The 19,354-nt window shown below is 37.9% G+C and overlaps 1 protein-coding gene across 5 annotated transcripts in view; it reads left to right on the plus strand.

Annotated features, from left to right (window-relative positions):
• The window catches only part of LOC126365766 (UDP-N-acetylglucosamine--peptide N-acetylglucosaminyltransferase 110 kDa subunit), a 572,676-nt gene that overhangs the window by 473,632 nt on the left and 79,690 nt on the right, over positions 1-19,354 (plus strand). For all 5 annotated transcript variants that reach the window (XM_050008284.1, XM_050008324.1, XM_050008293.1 and 2 more), the window contains 2 exons: positions 6,753-6,821; positions 10,693-10,889. In XM_050008284.1, the coding sequence (XP_049864241.1) occupies positions 6,753-6,821; positions 10,693-10,889 (266 nt within the window). The remainder of the gene's footprint in view (positions 1-6,752; positions 6,822-10,692; positions 10,890-19,354) is intronic.

Consider the following 19,354-nt stretch of genomic DNA (forward strand, 5'->3'; position numbering starts at 1 on the left):
CCTCGACCCCCCTCCCCCCCACCCCCCCTCCTCCCAATGCCAGTTTCTCAGAACTCTGTTGGTGGGAAACAGCACTACAACGTGTCCTGGGTTCTTGCCACCCATCTTGCCTTAATTTACATTAATTTCTGCAGTCTCAGCATGTCTTTGCAGTAACTACTCTTCTCTTCACTCTGTTTTAATTTTATCCGTCTTTCATTGTCTTACCTGTCTATTCCCCCCCCCCCCCCCCCTTCTCCTACCTCTGTTACATAAAATGCATTTAGCTTTTCACTCTTAACTCCTTTATGATGATCAAGCAGTAACCTCTGTCTTGCATATAATGCTCTCTTGCACCTGTAAGCACTCAGGGTTTCAAACATCATCCGATGCAGTTCTCAACAACCAGTCTTTCCTTCTCATCCCGTGCAATAAGTTTCCCCTGACCCAAAGTTGTGGGTGACTTTCCCAAAATCTACCCATTTTCCTACATCTATTCAGTTCTTTTCCTTCACCCCTCTTACTTCCCTCCAACCCCTCTGCCTGGTGGAGGAGCCACAGGCTCCAAAAGCTTGCTTAAGTAAAACTGTTTTTTGTGTGTGTTTTCTGGTGCCACTGGGTGAGTAGACTTTGTTATCTAACCAATTAATTTACTTTGTCAAAAATTGTTTTTGTTGTTCTGAAAGTATTAATAAGCTACTCTCAAATATAATTATTTACTGCACAAACAGTTATGACTGGAGACTGGATTATGTGTGTTTTAAAGTTGCATATGTATTTGGATATTTGGCTCCTTTTCACTGGTCATTGCACATTTTAACTAAAAACTAGTGATGATGCATAATTGTGCTGTGTTTACAGTATGGTATAACCCCACTTGTGTGTCCCTGGAATTAATGTTTTTCCACTGTTTATGATATTTATCACTCCTGTCTAGTTTCCTATGTCCACAATGTTAATTCACACCCGATGTTGTGTCATCATATTCATAATTCTCACTCAGTTCACAATTTATGAAAAATGTTCATGGAGAAAAAACTGATACCAAATGACACAGGCATGTGTTGGTTGTGTAGTATTGTTTACAACCAATACATGGTTAAGTTTCTTGATACCAGGTCCCTATACTCGGTGGATTTGAAACAATAAACATGTGAACTTAGAACAATTTGTGCCATAATTCCTGCTGCTTCTGAACTCTGTTTGGCATAGTATCAGATGGGAGTTAACTAGGTTTGTGTGAGTAAAGGTATCATGACCAGTCACAACCATTTTCAAACTGGGTGTGCTCAGTTTTGTGATTGTTGACATCTTTGTCGAACCACACTTAGTATGTTTCGTTGTTTGGCCACTTGTAGCGATAGGTCATTCCCGTTTTCAAGAAGGGATGTAGAACAGATGTGCAGAACTATAGACCTATATCTCTAACTTCGATCAGTTGTAGAATCTTGGAACACGTATTATGTTAGAGTATAATGACTTTTTTGGAGACTAGAAATCTACTCTGTAGGAATCAGCATGGGTTTTGAAAAAGACGGTCGTGTGAAACCCAGCTCGCGCTATTCGTCCACGAGACTAAGAGCCATAGACACGGTTCACATGTAGATGCCGTGTTTCTTGACTTCCACAAGGTGTTCGATACAGTTCCCCACAGTCATTTAATGAACAAAGTAAGAGCATATGGACTATCAGACCACTTGTGTGACTGGATTCGAGAGTTCCTAGATAACAGAACGCAGCATGTCATTCACAATGGAGAGAAGTCTTCTGAAGTAAGTGATTTCACGTGTGCCGCAGGGGAGTGTCATAGGACTATTGCTATTCACAAAATACATAAATTACTTTCTGGACAACGTCGGAAGTTCGCTGAGGCTTTTTGCAGATGATGCTGTGATGTATCGAGAGGTTGTAACAATTGAAAATTGTACTGAAATGCAGGAGGATCTGCAAAGAATTGACGCATGGTGCAGGGAATGGCAATTGAATCTTGATGTAGATAAGTGTAATGTGTTGCGAATACATAGAGAGTGAGTTGGCTTATCGTTTAGCTACAATATAGCAGGTGAGCAACTGGAAGCAGTTAATTCCATAAATTATCTGGGAGTACACATTAGGAGTGATTTAAAATGGAATGATCATATAAAGTTGATCGTCGATAAAGCAGACTGAGATTCATTGGAAGAATCCTGAGGAAATGCAATCCGAAAACAAAGGAAGTAGGTTACAGTACACGTGTTCGCCCACTGCTTGAATATTGCTCAATAGTGTGGGATCCTTACCAGATAGGGTTGATAGAAGAGATAGAGAGAATTCAACGGAGAGCAGCACGCTTCGTTACAGGATCATTTAGTAATCGCGAAAGCGTTACGGAGATGATAGATAAACTCCAGTGGAAGACTCTGCAGGAGAGACGCTCAGTAGCTCGGTACGGGCTTTTGTTGACGTTTCGAGAACATACCTTCACCGAAGAGTCAAACAGTATATTGCTGCCCCTACGTATATCCCGCGAAGAGACCATGAGGATAAAATCGGAGAGATAAGAGCCCACACAGAAGCATACCGACAATCCTTCTTTCCACGAACAATACGAGACTGGAATAGAAGGGAGAACCGATAGAGGTACTCAGGGTACCCTCCGCCACACACCGTCAGGTGGCTTGCGGATTATGGATGTAGATGTAGATGTGTTGCTCAAATGTTATTAGTTTAAAAAAAGTGCCAGTTATGTGTTTCATGCTGAGCAAAATGTGTCTGAGAATCTATCCTCGTTGTAAAGTGCATTATTTACGTATGTATTTTTTGTAACATTATACGAGCAAACAATTTGAGTGACAATTTGCTTGTGTGGTTTTCTTCATAACTCAGGAGGCACAGTACCTGATAACTCAAAAAGATGACTACAGTGCAAGGGACTCGGAACAACACATATGAAAATACTGCACAAAATACTTACACAAATACGTCCACTTGACAACGAGAAAAAAATTCTCAACGTGTCATGCTAAGCATGAAAAAATGCGTAACTAGCACAGTGTTCCATTATTTAACAAACAAATTACAGCTGGAGGCTTTCGAAAAACATTATGACTTATGTAATTAAGTAAGAAGTTTTTACTTCTCAGACAATTATCAGTTCCAGTTATATCAGTGTTTTTTAGTAGATAATAAACAAAACCCTGACAAGTATTTTCATCCATATTATGTACGTATGACCTACATAAAGTACGAAAGTATAAGAGGTGTCCTGTATATAACTTTCACAGCTTAAAACGTTGTTCCCACATTTTAAATTTCCTGCATTTAATTTTTTTTGTTTAGTCCTGTGAAAAGGGTAAAGGTGAAGTTCCACTGTATTTTATAAATGTATATTGGTATGGTCAATCTCGATCTCATTTGGATGCTTCACAATATGACTGTGACATACAGCTGCATGCGATTGCTAACTGAGAGGCTACTGGCTAACAAACTGATTACGAACAAGAAGAGGCATGCGGAGTCAATGTGCCTGTTGCCCACACCCCTGGTTTATCCACTACCCCTTCATACCACAAGCTTTAGCAACAATTTAATTAAATTACTGAAGTTTTTATTCACAAGTCCATAGTTTATTTACTTTTCTTTTTATTTGTTCAAAGTTTGGCGTGTTTATATGTAATGTGTAACGTGTTGTGCACCATACTGCCTGCAAGAAGAAATGGTGTTTCATGGATAACTGGCCATCCTGGAATACTTTCGTCAGTAGCAGGGATTTAACCTCCAAAGATTTAAAAAAAAAAAAAAAAAAAACCACTTTTGATATGGCTCTGTATGAAGCATTCTTGCTAATAATATCTCTCTTCACAAACTTATAAACACTATCCTCAAAGGTTTCCTGCACAAATACTGCTTAAATCAAAATATGCCAGATGAATCTACATTGCATAAAAATTAATACTGGCAGTTCACCTATGTGTTCTGGTAGAAATACGGAGTGAACTCGAGGACAACATTAACTGAATTTTAGTTGAAAAAACTACCGATACTTATGGCTGTAAAATTACAAATTTAATTGGTGGTGTGCTAAAATGAGAGTTGCCTTCTTCCTGTTTAGTGACATGCAAAGAACTTTAAAAGACGAATTATTCTATGATTTCCGGCCGGGGTAGCCGAGCGGTTCTAGGTGCTACAGTCTGGCATCATGCGACCGCTACGGTCGCAGGTTTGAATCCTGCTCGGGCATGGATGTGTGTGATGTCCTTAGGTTGGTTAGGTTTAAGTAGTTCTAAGTTCTGGAGGACTGATGACCTCAGCAGTTAAGTCCCATAGTGCTCAGAGCCATTTGAACCATTCTATGATCACTAGATTTGTGAATGAGGGTATAAAAAAGAAATTCCGGAATCTTCTGCAGATGAGTGTTAGTGTTTCTCTCAGATGTTGCTCCTTTTATGATCAAAGCAGGAAAAGACCTAAAAGTATTTTATCCCAATTCGATTCAGGTGAAGTGCTTTGCTCACAAAGTACATCACCTTGCTGAAATAGTACGATCCATGTTTTGGAATGTAAGTAAATTGATTTCATCCACAAAGAAAGTGTTTAAGGCACATGCTCACATCAAAACCCATCAAGAAAAACTAAAAAATGTGCTGTTACCTCCTGAAACAGTGGTAACACATTAGAGTATGTCTGTTGAAGCTGTGTTATACAGTGAAAATGTCAAGGCAGTTGAAGGTATAGTAAGTGACTTCGATAGCGCAGAGCTGTGGCAGAACTCCTCACTGTCAGATATTCCCAAGAAAAGCTAAAGAAAAGTTCAAAAAAACATTTCGAACAGTAGCCCAAGTTGTGATTCCTTGTCCCAAATTGATAGTTTTATTAATGGGATGGGTGAACTTTTGTCAAAAATTAGTGGCAACATAGAACAAACATTCAAATACTGCCCAGTTACTTCAGTTGATATAGAGCGGTTCTTTCCTGCTTATAAAAAAATGGTTAGAGTGCTCGAAGACACAATCCTACAGCTGAACATTAACAAAAGTATTTGATCATTTGTGTGTACAATAATAGCAAAATGTAAAATAATTTGTAAGTGATAGTTTAGTTTGATAATATTAATTAAATTTCAGCGATATTAAAAAAAAAATCCTGCTTGTATGTTGTTATTGGAATAACATACTATGGAGTTCTTGAGCGTGCTACTCTGCATGTGATATATCTCAAAGTTGGAACTGTGCATATAGATTGTTGTGTGGCAGCTAACTTGCATCGCATTTGCTTGCTACCGACAATGATAGCGAAGAAAAAACAGTACTTGAAACAAGGTGCGAGTCTTCTTTTTGGAATTTGTTTAAAAAAGTAATCTCAAAAAGAACCCTGCCTAACCGCCACCAGAAAGTATACAGATCATGAGATCAACATACTAAATATTTAGATTTTTCACGTGGCTGGCACTTTTCCCCGCAGTCGGTATGTACAGGTTCATCGTGGAGATATATTGCATGCAATAACTACTATGTTTTTTTATTATATGATCTTGTATGTCTCAACACTTTCCATGCATATTTTAAACAGTTTTCATGTGTGTTTGCATGCATATTTTGAACTTTCTTATGTTGTACACAGTTTGTTCTCTACATAGGAAGTGCTAATTTAATGGCACAGTGGAAGAGAGTAATCAAGTTTGCAACTTGGTTAATAGCCCCGACAGTAACACACATTTTACAATAAAATTTGATGTAAAAAGAAGCATAAATTTCATTGACATGCATCAAAGAATTTATTTTCCAGTTAAGTGCATCGGACATTTGCTTCTGGCATGAATCCATGACTAGCACTTCCAACATTGTCTGACTTCGTTAAGCAACACAATGTTACAGACACATAAGGACATTGATATTTACATACTATATTTCTACCCGTTGTGGTCATTATCAAGTATCGTCAATAGTTTCTTCTCCACTGGGCTTAGTATCATCTGTGTGTACAGCTGATAATTTAACAAGTGCAAGATTAGTGGTTGTTAGGGTATAGGTCCCTAATCACTACTGCCGTTTGCGCTTCTCATTTTGTGATATTTTGTACTAGTCAGTAAGTTAAGCTGGTACAAACAGCTATAAAAATTCACTCAGCCTCAAGGTTACAGTGTATAATTCGAAGGATTTAGCAGGAAAAATTACATATGCTAAATTCAGAGCTTCTGTCCATCCTATTCACATAAAGATCACCAGCTATGTTGGGTGTTCCTTCCATGAACCATGTACTCCTCCACTCCCAAGCCCCCTGCCCAGCACCTTATGGACTAAATGATTCTTATAAAACAACCTAGAAGTTCCTAGTTCAGGTGGTTTTGGAAAACTCACTCTCTCTCTCTGCCCGCCTGTGTGTGCGTGTGCGTGTTCAACTTCTGATGCTAAGAATTCAGGCATACAACAGTAGACAGAGATCAGCCAATCTCGTATAAGGGTTATGTGGCAATGTGGTTGTTCTCCACATAAAATGTATTAGTAATGTAGGTGATAGCTCATTACTCTCCAGGAATGTGTATATTGCACAAAAAATCATAATCTGAAAAGTATTGTTTAAAGCAGTTAAGTTTCTGGTCCTCCCTGTATAGCCTGTGCTGTGTTGTAAAAATGTAGTTCAGTTCTGTTTAGTGTAAAAAAAATTGTTAGAGGGATAGTCAGGTACATAATAGTAGTAAAGTTTATCATTAAATGTAATATGTGGTGATCTGTTTACGATAATAAGCATTGGACTGGGACAGTTTATTACATGGTTGTATTTATTTGCTGTTGCAGGATTTATATTGTGTGAGAAGTGATCTGGGAAATCTGCTTAAAGCACTTGGAAGACTTGATGAAGCTAAGGTAAGGTTTTGTCTTACACCTGACCTTTCCATTCCTTTCCTTATCACATGAAGTTTACTCAGCTTAGCAATTATAGAGGAAATGACTGGGGACAGTACTTCCTCTGTATTTAAGTATTCTTTTAAACATTGAATGTTACAATTCTTGCTGGAAAACCATCTTTGTGTAAAATTTAGCAAGCTGAGTGAGCTCTCTCCTTTCCAAAATCCTATTCAACTATCTTTACCAATAGTCATTAACACAATGGTATGAATTTTCAAAGGCTGCTAAAAGTAATTCACAAAATTTGTTGGCTTGCCTGGTGAAGGAGTAGATATGCATCCAAGTGTATTGAATCGTAAATATTCATGGTTAAGATTTTTCTTTTTGTCTGAGTTTTATGGTAAAAGATTATCCACTGTGTCATCACACACAACGTTAGAAGAAAAGGAGGTTGCAGTAACTTTTGTTCCAAAAAAAGAAAATGGAGTGCCTCACGTTGCCAGATTTTTGGGCACATAGGAGTAAAACAGCTTTTTCCTATTGATTGTATTGTCACATTCACCAGCTATGAGTCCAGGTGGTGTTTTCTTGTTGTTGGAGCACTAATGATGAATTTGACATTACATCTGCATTCCTTCCTTCCTCCTGCTTCCACTTGCAGCTTAATGCCCAGTGACTTTACCATGCTAATTTCTCATTAGCATGCTAAAGTAAAGGCTGGTAACATAAGTGGTATTGGACAGCGCATTTGCCAGTACCAACTATGGAGACTCACAAAATGCAGCGCCACAGTTTTCAAGAAATAACAGCAATGTGGTTTGTAACAGATGCTGATATTTCTTGAATTATTTTGCTTCCATTTAAGAGTTACTCGTGAGGGAGACGACATGAGTTACGTCAAAAAGTGTTACTTTGTTTACAGTTACTGTTTTATACTTGGCAATTCTCGACGGGTAACTCGCGCAGCTGTGACCTTCCGTTTTCCAGTCCTTGGCGATATCAAACAGGAAAAAGTTGTTGAAAATTTCATTTGTATGTATGATCTTACCTGGACCCAGATGAAAAATTTATATTTACTTGCAAGTTGGCAAAACCATTTGATAAGTTTCATATTTTCAGGCAATTTTCTTGAGTTGCGCAATGTATCAGATTAAGCATGTGTGCATAATGTCTTAACTTATCATATGGTTTACAGCCAATTTCAGGCGATAGTGGTTTAAAAATTTTTAATGTACTGCAATTAGCCTTTGAAAGATTCAAACACATTGACTCATAAAAGCTGAGTGGAACCAAAGTGCTGGAGACGGGGGGTTTCCAATTCATTTAAAATCATCTGTTTCTGATACAGCTTTCCTTGTTTGGTTGGATGGAGTTTATTAAAGTACATACCTGTTTGAGTAGTGAAGCTTTCATAGAATACTATTAAGATTTGCTGTGAATTGGCATCATTGGTTACATTGAAGCTATTACATTAGTTTGCTTTTTCATTTCTGACTTTATACACACACACACACACACACACACACACACACACACACACACACACACACACACACACACACACGTAATTCAGTAGTGAATAAATTCCAACATGTAAATGGAAATTAGTCTTTGTAGGAAATGTGGGAATAGGTCATGCTCAAACCTTGTTGTAACTTCTTTTTTTTTTTTAATTTTCTGGTGAAAGTTGTATTAGAAACATGTGTAATTTGACTTATTGCATTAATGATTTGTTAATCTTCGTGCAGATTTTACTGGTGAAGGAATAAATTTTTTCATCAAAGTGACTGGCAAAGTAATTTTGGAGATTCTTGTTACATAAAATGGAAGTTCTGTAAGTAAAAGTAGAACCAAGCATTAGTCTGTTGTTTGTTTTCGGCATATTTTACCAAGCTCTGCAAAGTCATTGAAATTCATAAATAGTTTACTGTTATCAGTTAAAATACATTGTAGTACTGCTGATTAAATTTCAGCTCAAAGGCTTAGTGTTTATCACATTATAAGCTTACATATTTTACAGAGTAGACATGCTTTAACACAGAACATTTTAAGAAATGCACCAAAGCCTTATTGGAGAGCAAATTGTGTGGCTCTTCCATTTTTGGCTTGCTCTGAGGTACTATTTGAACTCTAATACACTATTATTGCAAGTGTTGTAGTCTTTAATTATGAACAGACAGCAAGCTTCTATTTTTGTAGGGAGGGGGTGGAGGCAGTACTACATCACTCAGTGTCACCAAGAAAGATTTTATTGAATAAGGAGTAATAAAGTGATAGAACTGTAATGCCTTTCTACAGGCATTAACAAATGGGAGGCTTGAATTGCTCTACAGCAAAGACTGAAATCATTGTTACGTCTTAAAAGTTTTTAAATATATATAGAGCTTCTTTATGCTCTGTGCATCAAACAAGGAAAAGTATACCATTGCTCAAAGTTCATTAATCCATTTGTGTGGTAGGTGAAATATGAGGGAAACAATACATAACAGAACTTAATGCATACTTACTTAATTTCTTAATTTTCCTGTCAGTTCTCTGTTTATTGATTAATAAATGATAGGAACTCCAGTTTAGTTGTTGGTGCCGCCCAGGCTTGTCACGTGTGCCTTTGTGCGCTGATTAATGACATGCTTCTTGTTCTTTCTTCCCCCGACTGGGAATGGCTCTGTTAGATGGAGGCGTTCATCTCGTCGACTGCGCGCTCGATGGTGGGCGGGCTTGTTGGTGTGCCAACTCAGTGATAAATGTAGTCCTAGTGGCTGGTGCCCCTCAGGTAAAGTAGACCACTGGGCCAGTCTCCTACCTCCCCGCGATGCTGCAGGAAATTAATTAGTTGCGTGCTGTTATCCTTAATTATTCTGCACATTCCCCCTCAGAATGAAAAAGATTCTTTTGTGTTTTTTACCCGTTTTCAGGAGTGATACATTTGATTTTTTTTTAATTCTCGAGTCTTTATGAAATTGGCTGAATGTGCTTTTGTTTAATTGCAGTATGTAGCTGATTCATGATAGAAACCAAACCATTAAATAGTGAATGATGTTTTGGAGACAGCTCTAAATTTTGAGTTTATTATGACAATGTTATCATCACTCCTTCAGTTCAGGAAAAGGTACAATTTTGTTTCTTCCAAAAATGAACTTTATTTATTGGTTTGTTCCTTTTAAAAATAAATTTAAAAAAGGAATTGCATCTGACATCGTTTTTAAGTCTGGCTTATTTATGTAACTTATCCATTTGCATAACCTCCTAGGAGGAGACTGGCTTTTCAATTTAAAACAAAAATTTTCTGCTGCTCATATCTTGTGTGTTTTAGGTTACGGAGCAAATAACACTTTTGTGTTTCAAGCCTTGTCTCCCGCGCGCGTTAGGCGTTTTGTTTATTCCTTACATCCATTGCTGCAATTTCCATTACCTATCCCCTGTCACTAATGTAACATGTCCTGGTTGAAAGTAATTTCGTATTTTTGTGGTTACATTCAATGTTATTAGAGGCAGTATTGTAGTACTCTCACCCAGGGCATGTTAGGCTATAGCTGCAGCGTGCTGCGTCCAGCAGTATCAGGTTATTCACATTGTTAACTTGATCGCCTGTGGATTACCTGATACTGTGCTTTACAGTGGAACCAAGTGTTACTGCCTTTTGTCACTTTGACTTGTCTTATTAATTTTGCTGTAGCACTTGATGATGCTGTCATAGGATGACCATTACTCCCTTTCTTGATGAGTATCATTATTTACTCTTGAAGGGAGCGGTCCGCAATGCTTGGGAGCAAGGCTTTGCTAGCGCGAGCATCAGCGTTTTTTGCAACTGCCTGCGAAGCACCTTCTTGCTGATTAGCTTTTTTTCCTGCCCCCACCCATCTTCCCTCGTACCCTTACCCAATTACAGGCTTGCTACCTAAAAGCAATAGAGACTCGACCAGACTTTGCTGTGGCATGGAGCAACCTTGGATGTGTATTCAATGCTCAAGGAGAGATATGGCTGGCTATACACCATTTTGAGAAAGCTGTGGCACTTGACCCTAATTTTCTGGATGCTTACATAAATCTTGGAAATGTGCTGAAGGAAGCAAGAATATTTGACAGGTAAGTTAGTAAATTTTGTGTGATTTTGTAGGACATGAAATAGTTGTTTGTGTGGATGTGGTATGGGAAGCTTTTGATGAGAATTAACATTTTTAACTCCTTTTTCTGATGTTAACAGCATTTTTAATTTTTGAATATTGATTTTATTTCAAAGGTAGACATAAGTAATCTGGTCTAACTCTCCTTCGCTTACTGGTACATTTGTTAGTTCATTTTGTGATTTACAATAAAGCTTAGAGAGACAAGTAATGAATTTAGAGTTGATACAAAGTTGCTGACAAACAATACAAAATGCAAGATCCAGGTGAGTTAATATCATTATTTGCAAATTCTTGAAGTGAGAGGAAAGTTCCAATGAAGTTTACAAAAATTACATTAATCACGTCATGATTCTTTTTAAAAAAAGCATTGTACTACCGTTGCTTCTAACAAGGAGAAAATCCCCAAGTGTTTAACTAGGTATTATTAATGAAAGTTATTAGAGCCGTGGCTACTTTACTTATGAATGTGGTGAGCTATGAAATCAATTCAAGAACTTTGTACACAAAATTTTTGTAAAATTGCCTTCTATTTACTGTTTATGGTATCCTTCAGAATCGGGGTGCACTGAACCCTTGTGAGGCAAACTGAAGAGCTACTTGATAGAGAAGTAGCGGCTCCGGTCTTGTAAACCAACATACGGTCAGTAGAGCGCTGGGCTGACCCCATGCCCTCTATATCCGCATCCAGTGGCAATGACACCTGTGGGTTGAGGATGACACGGCGACCGGTTAGTACCGTTGGGTCTTCAAAGGTGTATTCGGACGGGGAGAGAGAATCCTTCAGAATACTGTCATCTACCGTTCACATACTGTTCCCAGTGCTGTTTCCACTTCCAGAAGCAGCCTTCATACGCCTCTTGCTGAATTGCACAAAGTGCTGTCTATAAATTTTGTTCTATCTCGTCTGTTGTTGCAGATCTTCGTCCTTTAAACATCTCAGCCTCATAACCGTAGACCCATGTCACATCACCAGTTTAGATTCTCATTTGCGCGATTCAAAGGGTCTTCAAAGTTTCTTTCTGGTCTTGACTCATGAGCCGCACGACGAACTTGGTGGCAACACAATGCATTCCAAGATGCTGTGTCAGCATTTGACGACATTATCCAACTGAAATATTACATTATTTTGCAATCTCTCAGACAGTCGATCTTAGATTGGCACACATAGTTTCACTGACCATGCCGACATTAGTGCCGTTAGTAGGCATTAAAAGACATCCTCAGTGAGGATCATCATTTTCCAACCAGCCATTTTTTAAGTGTGTGAACCATTCATAACACAAAATATGCCTTAAGTGCTCATCACTGTAGACGTCATGCATAATTTGGTGTGAGTTTCACGGAAAATTTAATGCATATGTGTTGTCCCTACAACTTTGCCATCTCAAAATTTGCAAACTGTGTGACACAACGTTCTACTCAATATGGCACTGAAAAATAACTAACAGACATGCAACAATTAAACTTCTGGCAGTTACATGTTAAAACATGGCTACGTGCAGGGATGCTAACTGCATTTCACTCCAACACGCAGTTGGCACAAAATTATGAATGTTTTGGAATTTTTTGAATAGACCTCGTATATCTGTGTCAAGTTAAATAAATGCAGTCTTATGATATTTATTTCCATAAGCTACTCTACAGAGAAGTTTAGCTTTAACATATCATAACGTAAGCACACATTTGAAATACCAATAACAGTTCCTTGCAGCTCTGAACTTATTCCCTAGTACTGCAGACTTAGTTTCCTCACAGTAAAACTTGTAGTTGACAGTTGCCGTAATGTACTTAAGCTTTTTGAGGCGTGTGACGATGTTGTCTCGTTCAGACCAATGAACTCTTTTTGAAATTGAACTCCATCTTGTTGCCATATTTACTGCTTGACCAGTGCAACATTCATATGTTATATAATGCAGTTTCATCCTGCTCTTAGTGAGTTCATAAGGAAAAGAAAAGCAAATGGCTCAAGTTAGCTTGCATATGTGATACACAGCGATCTTCAGGATAAAATAGAATGCAAATTGAAATAGTGAAGCAGCCTACTACAGTTACCCGATTATAAGAAGAGATTTTTTTCCCAATTCATCATTTGAAACATTCAGTGTTTTCTTACATTTGCAGATTAAACTTTGTGTTGAGGTTAACAATATTATGAAAGAGATGCTGAGTCGCAGATAGGCACAACAGAGACTGTCACAAAACAAGCTTTTGGCCAACAAGGCCTTCGCCTTCATCAAAAATAAATGGACAGATGACGTGTGCTTGCCACATCCAACACACACACACACACACACACACACACACACACACACACACACACACACACACACACACACACACACAGTCTCCGGCAGCTAAAGCCAGATCCATTCATAATATTGTTACATTCCATTGTTTGATTTCTGTTGAGGCTAACATTTTTGTATCGATTGATAGTGTGTGTGTGTGTGTGTGTGTGTATGGGTCATCTTAAGTAGCTTTGGCTTATGAGGTCATGTGCAGGTTTATTTTGTAGAATTCATGAGGGCAGTGCTGAACAAATGGTAATTGCCTTTGAAAAGACACAAAATTTCCTGATGACCCGAAGCGCTCGATACAGTATAAAGGTGCTCAGTCGCGTGACATTTGACTCGCGGGGCACTAGGGCAAGGGATATGTGAAAAAGTATGAACTAGCCACTACAGTATCAATTGCTGTGCTTGAAATATGACAATTTTGTGACACACACACAAGGAAATAACACCAAATTCTGTCATCTAACAAACACTGGGTGTATTTTAACAGGTTCGCAGTAAAAGTTCATACTGTGTACAAAATGCCGCTTGCTTAACTAAAGGTAACATTCAAAAGTGGAAATGTTGTCCTTCAAAAAACACTACTTGATTTGGAACCCAGATCAGTATTTTATTTGATTATGAGAGACTGTAATGATGATCCTGAAATTCAGATGAAACAAGAAAAGAAATTTATCAAAAATTGTCTAACAAGCAAAAAAATCATATTAAACTGACAAATTTCTTTTGGGAAAATAAATGACAGCGGCAAGACCTGTCGTGGAGATAGTATCAACATACGTGAGTTAATGGTGCGATGAGCCCAAGTTAGAGAATTGGACTGAATTGTGATTACAAGCTTCTGTTTGTGTGTTAGTTATTCCATATGACTTGCACTCTATAAGATAGTCCGTGTTTCACAGTTGGTCAAACACAGCAGTACAGGAGGGTTGGAAGAGGGACTGGTGAGTGTGGGAAGGGGAGTCATGAACCGGCAGCAAATTATGACATTTTGCCAACCGTGGGAATCTATATTGTGTATTTCAGGTTTTTCATGCTACAATGTTGTAGGAATGGCACTTATCGCTGAAGCAACTGGTTATACCGGTTATTTTCTATGCCTGTTCAACCTGACTTCTCAAAACTGCTAAAAATAACCAGTTTTTTAAAATAACATATTTTTGTTTTTTTTATTCATAGTACCATGCTTACCCGATAATAAGATGAGGTTTTTTCCAAATTCGTCATTCGAAAAATGTGGGATCATCCTATACCCATAGAGAAAACTATTGTTGTTGAGGCCAACATTTTTACACAGTTCAGTAGATAAATATAGGGATTGTTTTACATTTACAGATGAAGCTTTGGTTATTGAGGTTTCATACAAATTTATTTGGAACAGTCCCAAAGGGTTTGGCATATTAAACAATACTTGTATTCGAATGGGCTTGAGATTTTCCAATATGCCGAAGTGCTCGATACAGTATTGATCTTGTTGGAGCATGGAGAGTGCGTTAGTGCCAGGGATATATGCAAAATAATGAACTAGCAACTACAAAAATAGAATGCTCCGCTTAAAAGTTGACAACTTTACGAAGTGAACATTAAATTCTGTCAGATACACACATTTGTTGTATTTGAAGAGGATTCAAATAAATGTTCTCATACATGTATGAAGACCATCTACATTTATTTATATTGCTTTTTAAGTAAAGGTAGCATTCAAATGCAAGAATCTTATCCTTCAAAAACCATTACTTGAGTCAGAACCCAAGTCAATATTTTATTTGGTTATTAGAAATTAGATTGGCTTACATGTTAAATATAATTATTACAAGCTTGTAATCAGCTTTAGAACAAGATGACATTCATATGAACCGGGAAGGCAATTAATCCAGAATTAAATGTCTAACTAACGAAATAAACTGTATTAAACTGACTAATTGTCACGAGAATAGATAACAGTGTAAGTATCCATTGCTGGGGTAGTACGAAAAAATGTCACTAGATTGCGAGACAAGTGAAAGTGTGATAATTGGACCAAATAGTAATCTTCTATTTATGTATTAGTTGCTGTTTGTATATACAAACTGCACCCTATAAGATATTGCCATCAGTGTTTGTGTTGCTCAGGCACAGCACTACAGAAAGTTTGATGGGACAGTGACCCAGCTTGGCTGAGAACTATAAGTGCGTGGAGGGGAGTGTTCAGCAGGCAGAAATTTCGTAGTACAGCCAACAGTGCGAAAGTATATTGCATGCTTTGGCTTTTTATGAACATCTACCATGTTTAAACTGAAGTAGGCCTGAATCCATTTGCACTCTGAATCAAGCTGACTTCAAAATCGGGCCAGTACTCAACAGTAACATACATGTTTACAGGAGATGCTAAAGTCAAGATGGGGGTCAGTGACCTACTTCCATGTTTCGGACTACAATGTTGTCAATGCTCATTGTGAGGTATAATTGGAACGATTGGGTCTGTGTCACTTGCTCGTTATACATAGCTAGTGAGAGAGTGGCAGGCAGAAAGTGTGTTTGGAAGCAAGAGACATAGTGACATTCTCATGTCAGTATAGAAGTGAAATTGGATACTTATTCGGATAAAAACAGCTTTGTTCTCTGGCCCCATGGTAACCACAAGCTCAGAAATTGCAGTTTACTCGGATGAAACAACCTAATACTTCTGGCAACAAAATTACAAATCTCACAGCTGTGTTATTTATTATTATTATTATTATTATGATCAAAATAGTAATACCACAGACTACGGAGTTAGCAAGCGAAAACGGTAGAAAAGAGTGGTGTGCAAATTAATGTAAACCATGTAGACAAACAAAAATGACATACATTTAGATTATATGCATTGTTAAGTTTGCAGACAGATACTTTGTCAGTAAAATTTTGATTAGCTGGAATATGTTAAGAATAATTTTTTCTTAAGGAGCGTCTTGAAAAAAGGGGGGGGTCGCGTATAATCAGGGTCATCTTATACTCGGGTAAATATGGTAACAACATGAATCAAGGCAATTCACACTTTGCCGTCCGCATGTCTTGTACAAATTTATTCGCTTGGTGCCGGCAGCAATAATTCAGATTATTTGGCTTGTTGCCGGCCGCTTGTCACCTTTTCATTGATGACAAGCTTCAAACACATTGACTTTTGTTCGCTTCAATTTTTCCAGAAATCCTCTATTTTGCCATATTGTTCCACAAACTCGAATTTTCTTTTCAAGTAACTTCTCTGCAAGTTCTACACTGTTATAATAATTATCCATGTAGAGGTGGCCACTTCCATAAGAAGTTCCATCAATGTTTTTACTTAAGGTTGTCCAGCACTGCTATATGTCTTGAATCATAAAATGTATCCCATACTCGAATCTCTCAGAATCCGAATGAGTATGCCATATTCCGTAATTTTTGAATTGTAAACTTTAAAATTTAACTTTCCATGCCACAGTATCATTCCTTCATCAATTGATGTTTTGGCTTAGATTAAATGTTTCTTTAAACTTTTTGGAAAAATAATCAATTACAAATTGCACGTTAAAAAGCTGGTTGGCATTATCTGGTTTGTTGGTATTGTTGGAAAAATGTAAAAATGATAACACTTGTGTGAATCAGTTGTGGGACATCGTTTTGCGAAATATCAGTGTGTGTATCAATGGATTCGTTGACCAGTAATCATCGATCCTTGCTTTTTTTCACAATTCCCATGAGGATAGCAAGCCCAAACCATTTTCTAAGTTTGGATACTGTAATGTCATCAAATTTGGCATTTTTTTATCCAGTTTCCTTCTTTTGCAATTTTGACTGGTTTTCATGATTTCGCTGCTAATATATTCAAATAGATAGTTCCCATTATATAATTCTAAGATATCCATGATGCTCTGTATATCATTGGGAAATGTGTGGACCCGGAGATACTCCAAATTTTGTTATTGGTCCTCAGTAAATCAGTCTGCCTTCTTCGTCTGATTCATCCGAATCAGTTGGCAACTGTAGAGTTTGCCGAATTCTTCTTGGATGTATTTCTCTAACCTCGGACGATTCTGCTTCACTTTCAGGTTTTTGATATCCAATGTCTTCTTCCCAATTGGCCAAGTTGTCCGAAATGTCAGACAAGACGTCTGCGCATTCATCATAAATAATCGTATCATCTCTTTCGTCTGCCGTGATGAAAGTGCACGAGTACTTATAAGAACAAAAGACTTGTTGTCATGTGTAACTTACTGTCACCTAAACAAAACACCAACAGAATGAAAAAGATACTAAAGTGCTGTAACTGGCCACTGCATAATACTATGCTCAAGACACCACTGTGGTGTTGCCAGTCGGTGAGTGATATTATGCACGCGACAACATGGTGGTTTCGCCGGCTATTGACCGCTATTTCATGCATGACACCACTGGTGTCAGCGGATGGCAACGTGTTAAAGGTTTCTATTGTGTTGTCTGTCAGAATAGTTGGTGTACAGACTGGCAGAATTCAGAGGCTCTCCCATAAACTGTGGCAATAAATGTAGCAGTGCAGATTATGTTAGGCATTGTTTTCTCTTGGCATCACATGAAACCATGAGAGTTAAATACTATGTCACCCTTATGGCTTTATTTTGTTCACTGTACTAACCAAAGGAATTAAAATATAAAGTACTACTGATAATGGATGTCAGCCCAGATCACCTTGTCTGGCCAGCTAATGTATTGATAGAATTCAGTATCGTTCTTGACAGACAAGACATTATGATCAGGATGAAATTGGACTTCATAATATGTGAATATGATTATGGTACAAGAGTGACTTCACCACACTGATGAAGGCCACTTGTAACAGTAGGCAAAAACATTGATAGACAAGACAGCATAACCACATAGTCACATGCGCTGCAAAGTATTACTGGAGACAGTAACAAGTGTGGAAGGCAGTGCTCAAACATATATAGTTACAGTGTTATTACACAATTGGAAACAAGTGTTTACAAAGAGTTACTTCACAGAACTTTTCCTTTGATCTCTCTGTTTATTTCATTTTCTTTCTCGACTTTGCTATAAACATTATTTATATTTCCATAAAATTGTCATTGATTTCTTTATTCGAGCCTTGTGTGCTCAGAGGTCCTACTATACAATTGATTGTTCATGCAGCATCTTCATTACTAGTTTTAGTTACAGTTATGCAGAAAAAGCTGATAATGCTGGCAGACATCAATTTTCTACAATGCATGTTTTTTAAGTAAGTACCGTTTTGAAATTAAAAAAAGTCGTGCTAAGATATCTCAATTTTATTTTTACATGAAAGCCTGTACCTTAATCTAATTTTCTATATAATTTCCTTCAATATTGAGGCACTTGTCATAACGTTGTACCAGTTTTCGAATACCCTCCTCTTAGAAGTCTGCTGCCTGTTTTGTTAATCACTGCATCACCACTGTTTTGACTTCGTCATTGTCTAGAAGATGCTGACCGCTCAGGTGTTCCTTAAAGTGCAGGAACAGATGGTAGTCACTGAGGTAAAGATAGTCTCCCATCGAAAGGATGTTATGAGATCTTTGGTCTGATTCGGCACAAGCGGTCAGGCATTGTCTTGCAGCAAAATGAGGCCCTTGCTCAACTTGCCACATCTTTCATTCTGCATTGAACGGCGCAGATTGTGGAATGTCTTGGAGCAAGCTGCTGCATTGATTGTCTCATTTCGAGGCAGAAATTCCATGAGCAATACTCCTTTTCTGTCCCAAAAACTGTGCACATGATTTTCCGGGCAGAACTTGATTGCTTAAACTTCGCTTTCCTGGGTGAATCTGAATGCCACCATTCCTTGGACTGTTGCTTTGATTCTGGTGTGACATTGGCCACCCACGTTTCATCACTCGGCCCGTAACAATTTGGCTTAAGAAATCATCACCGTCATTGCGGTACCGCTTAAGGAAAGTCAGTTTGGTTTTGTGCACATCCATCAACATTTTCGGTTGCTAATGTGCGCACAATTTTCAGTAATTCAAGTGCTCAGTAACAATGCCATACAAAACACCATGAGAAACATTAGGAAAGTCATCTCGCAAGAAGGAAATTGTAAAGCGTCGTGTTTCCTTCCACCTTACTGCCCAATTCCTGCACCAAACTTTCATTAATGACCGAAGGACGCCCACTCCAT

This window comes from Schistocerca gregaria, chromosome 1, assembly GCF_023897955.1.
Source record: "Schistocerca gregaria isolate iqSchGreg1 chromosome 1, iqSchGreg1.2, whole genome shotgun sequence".
NCBI classification, from domain to species: Eukaryota; Metazoa; Arthropoda; class Insecta; order Orthoptera; family Acrididae; genus Schistocerca; species Schistocerca gregaria.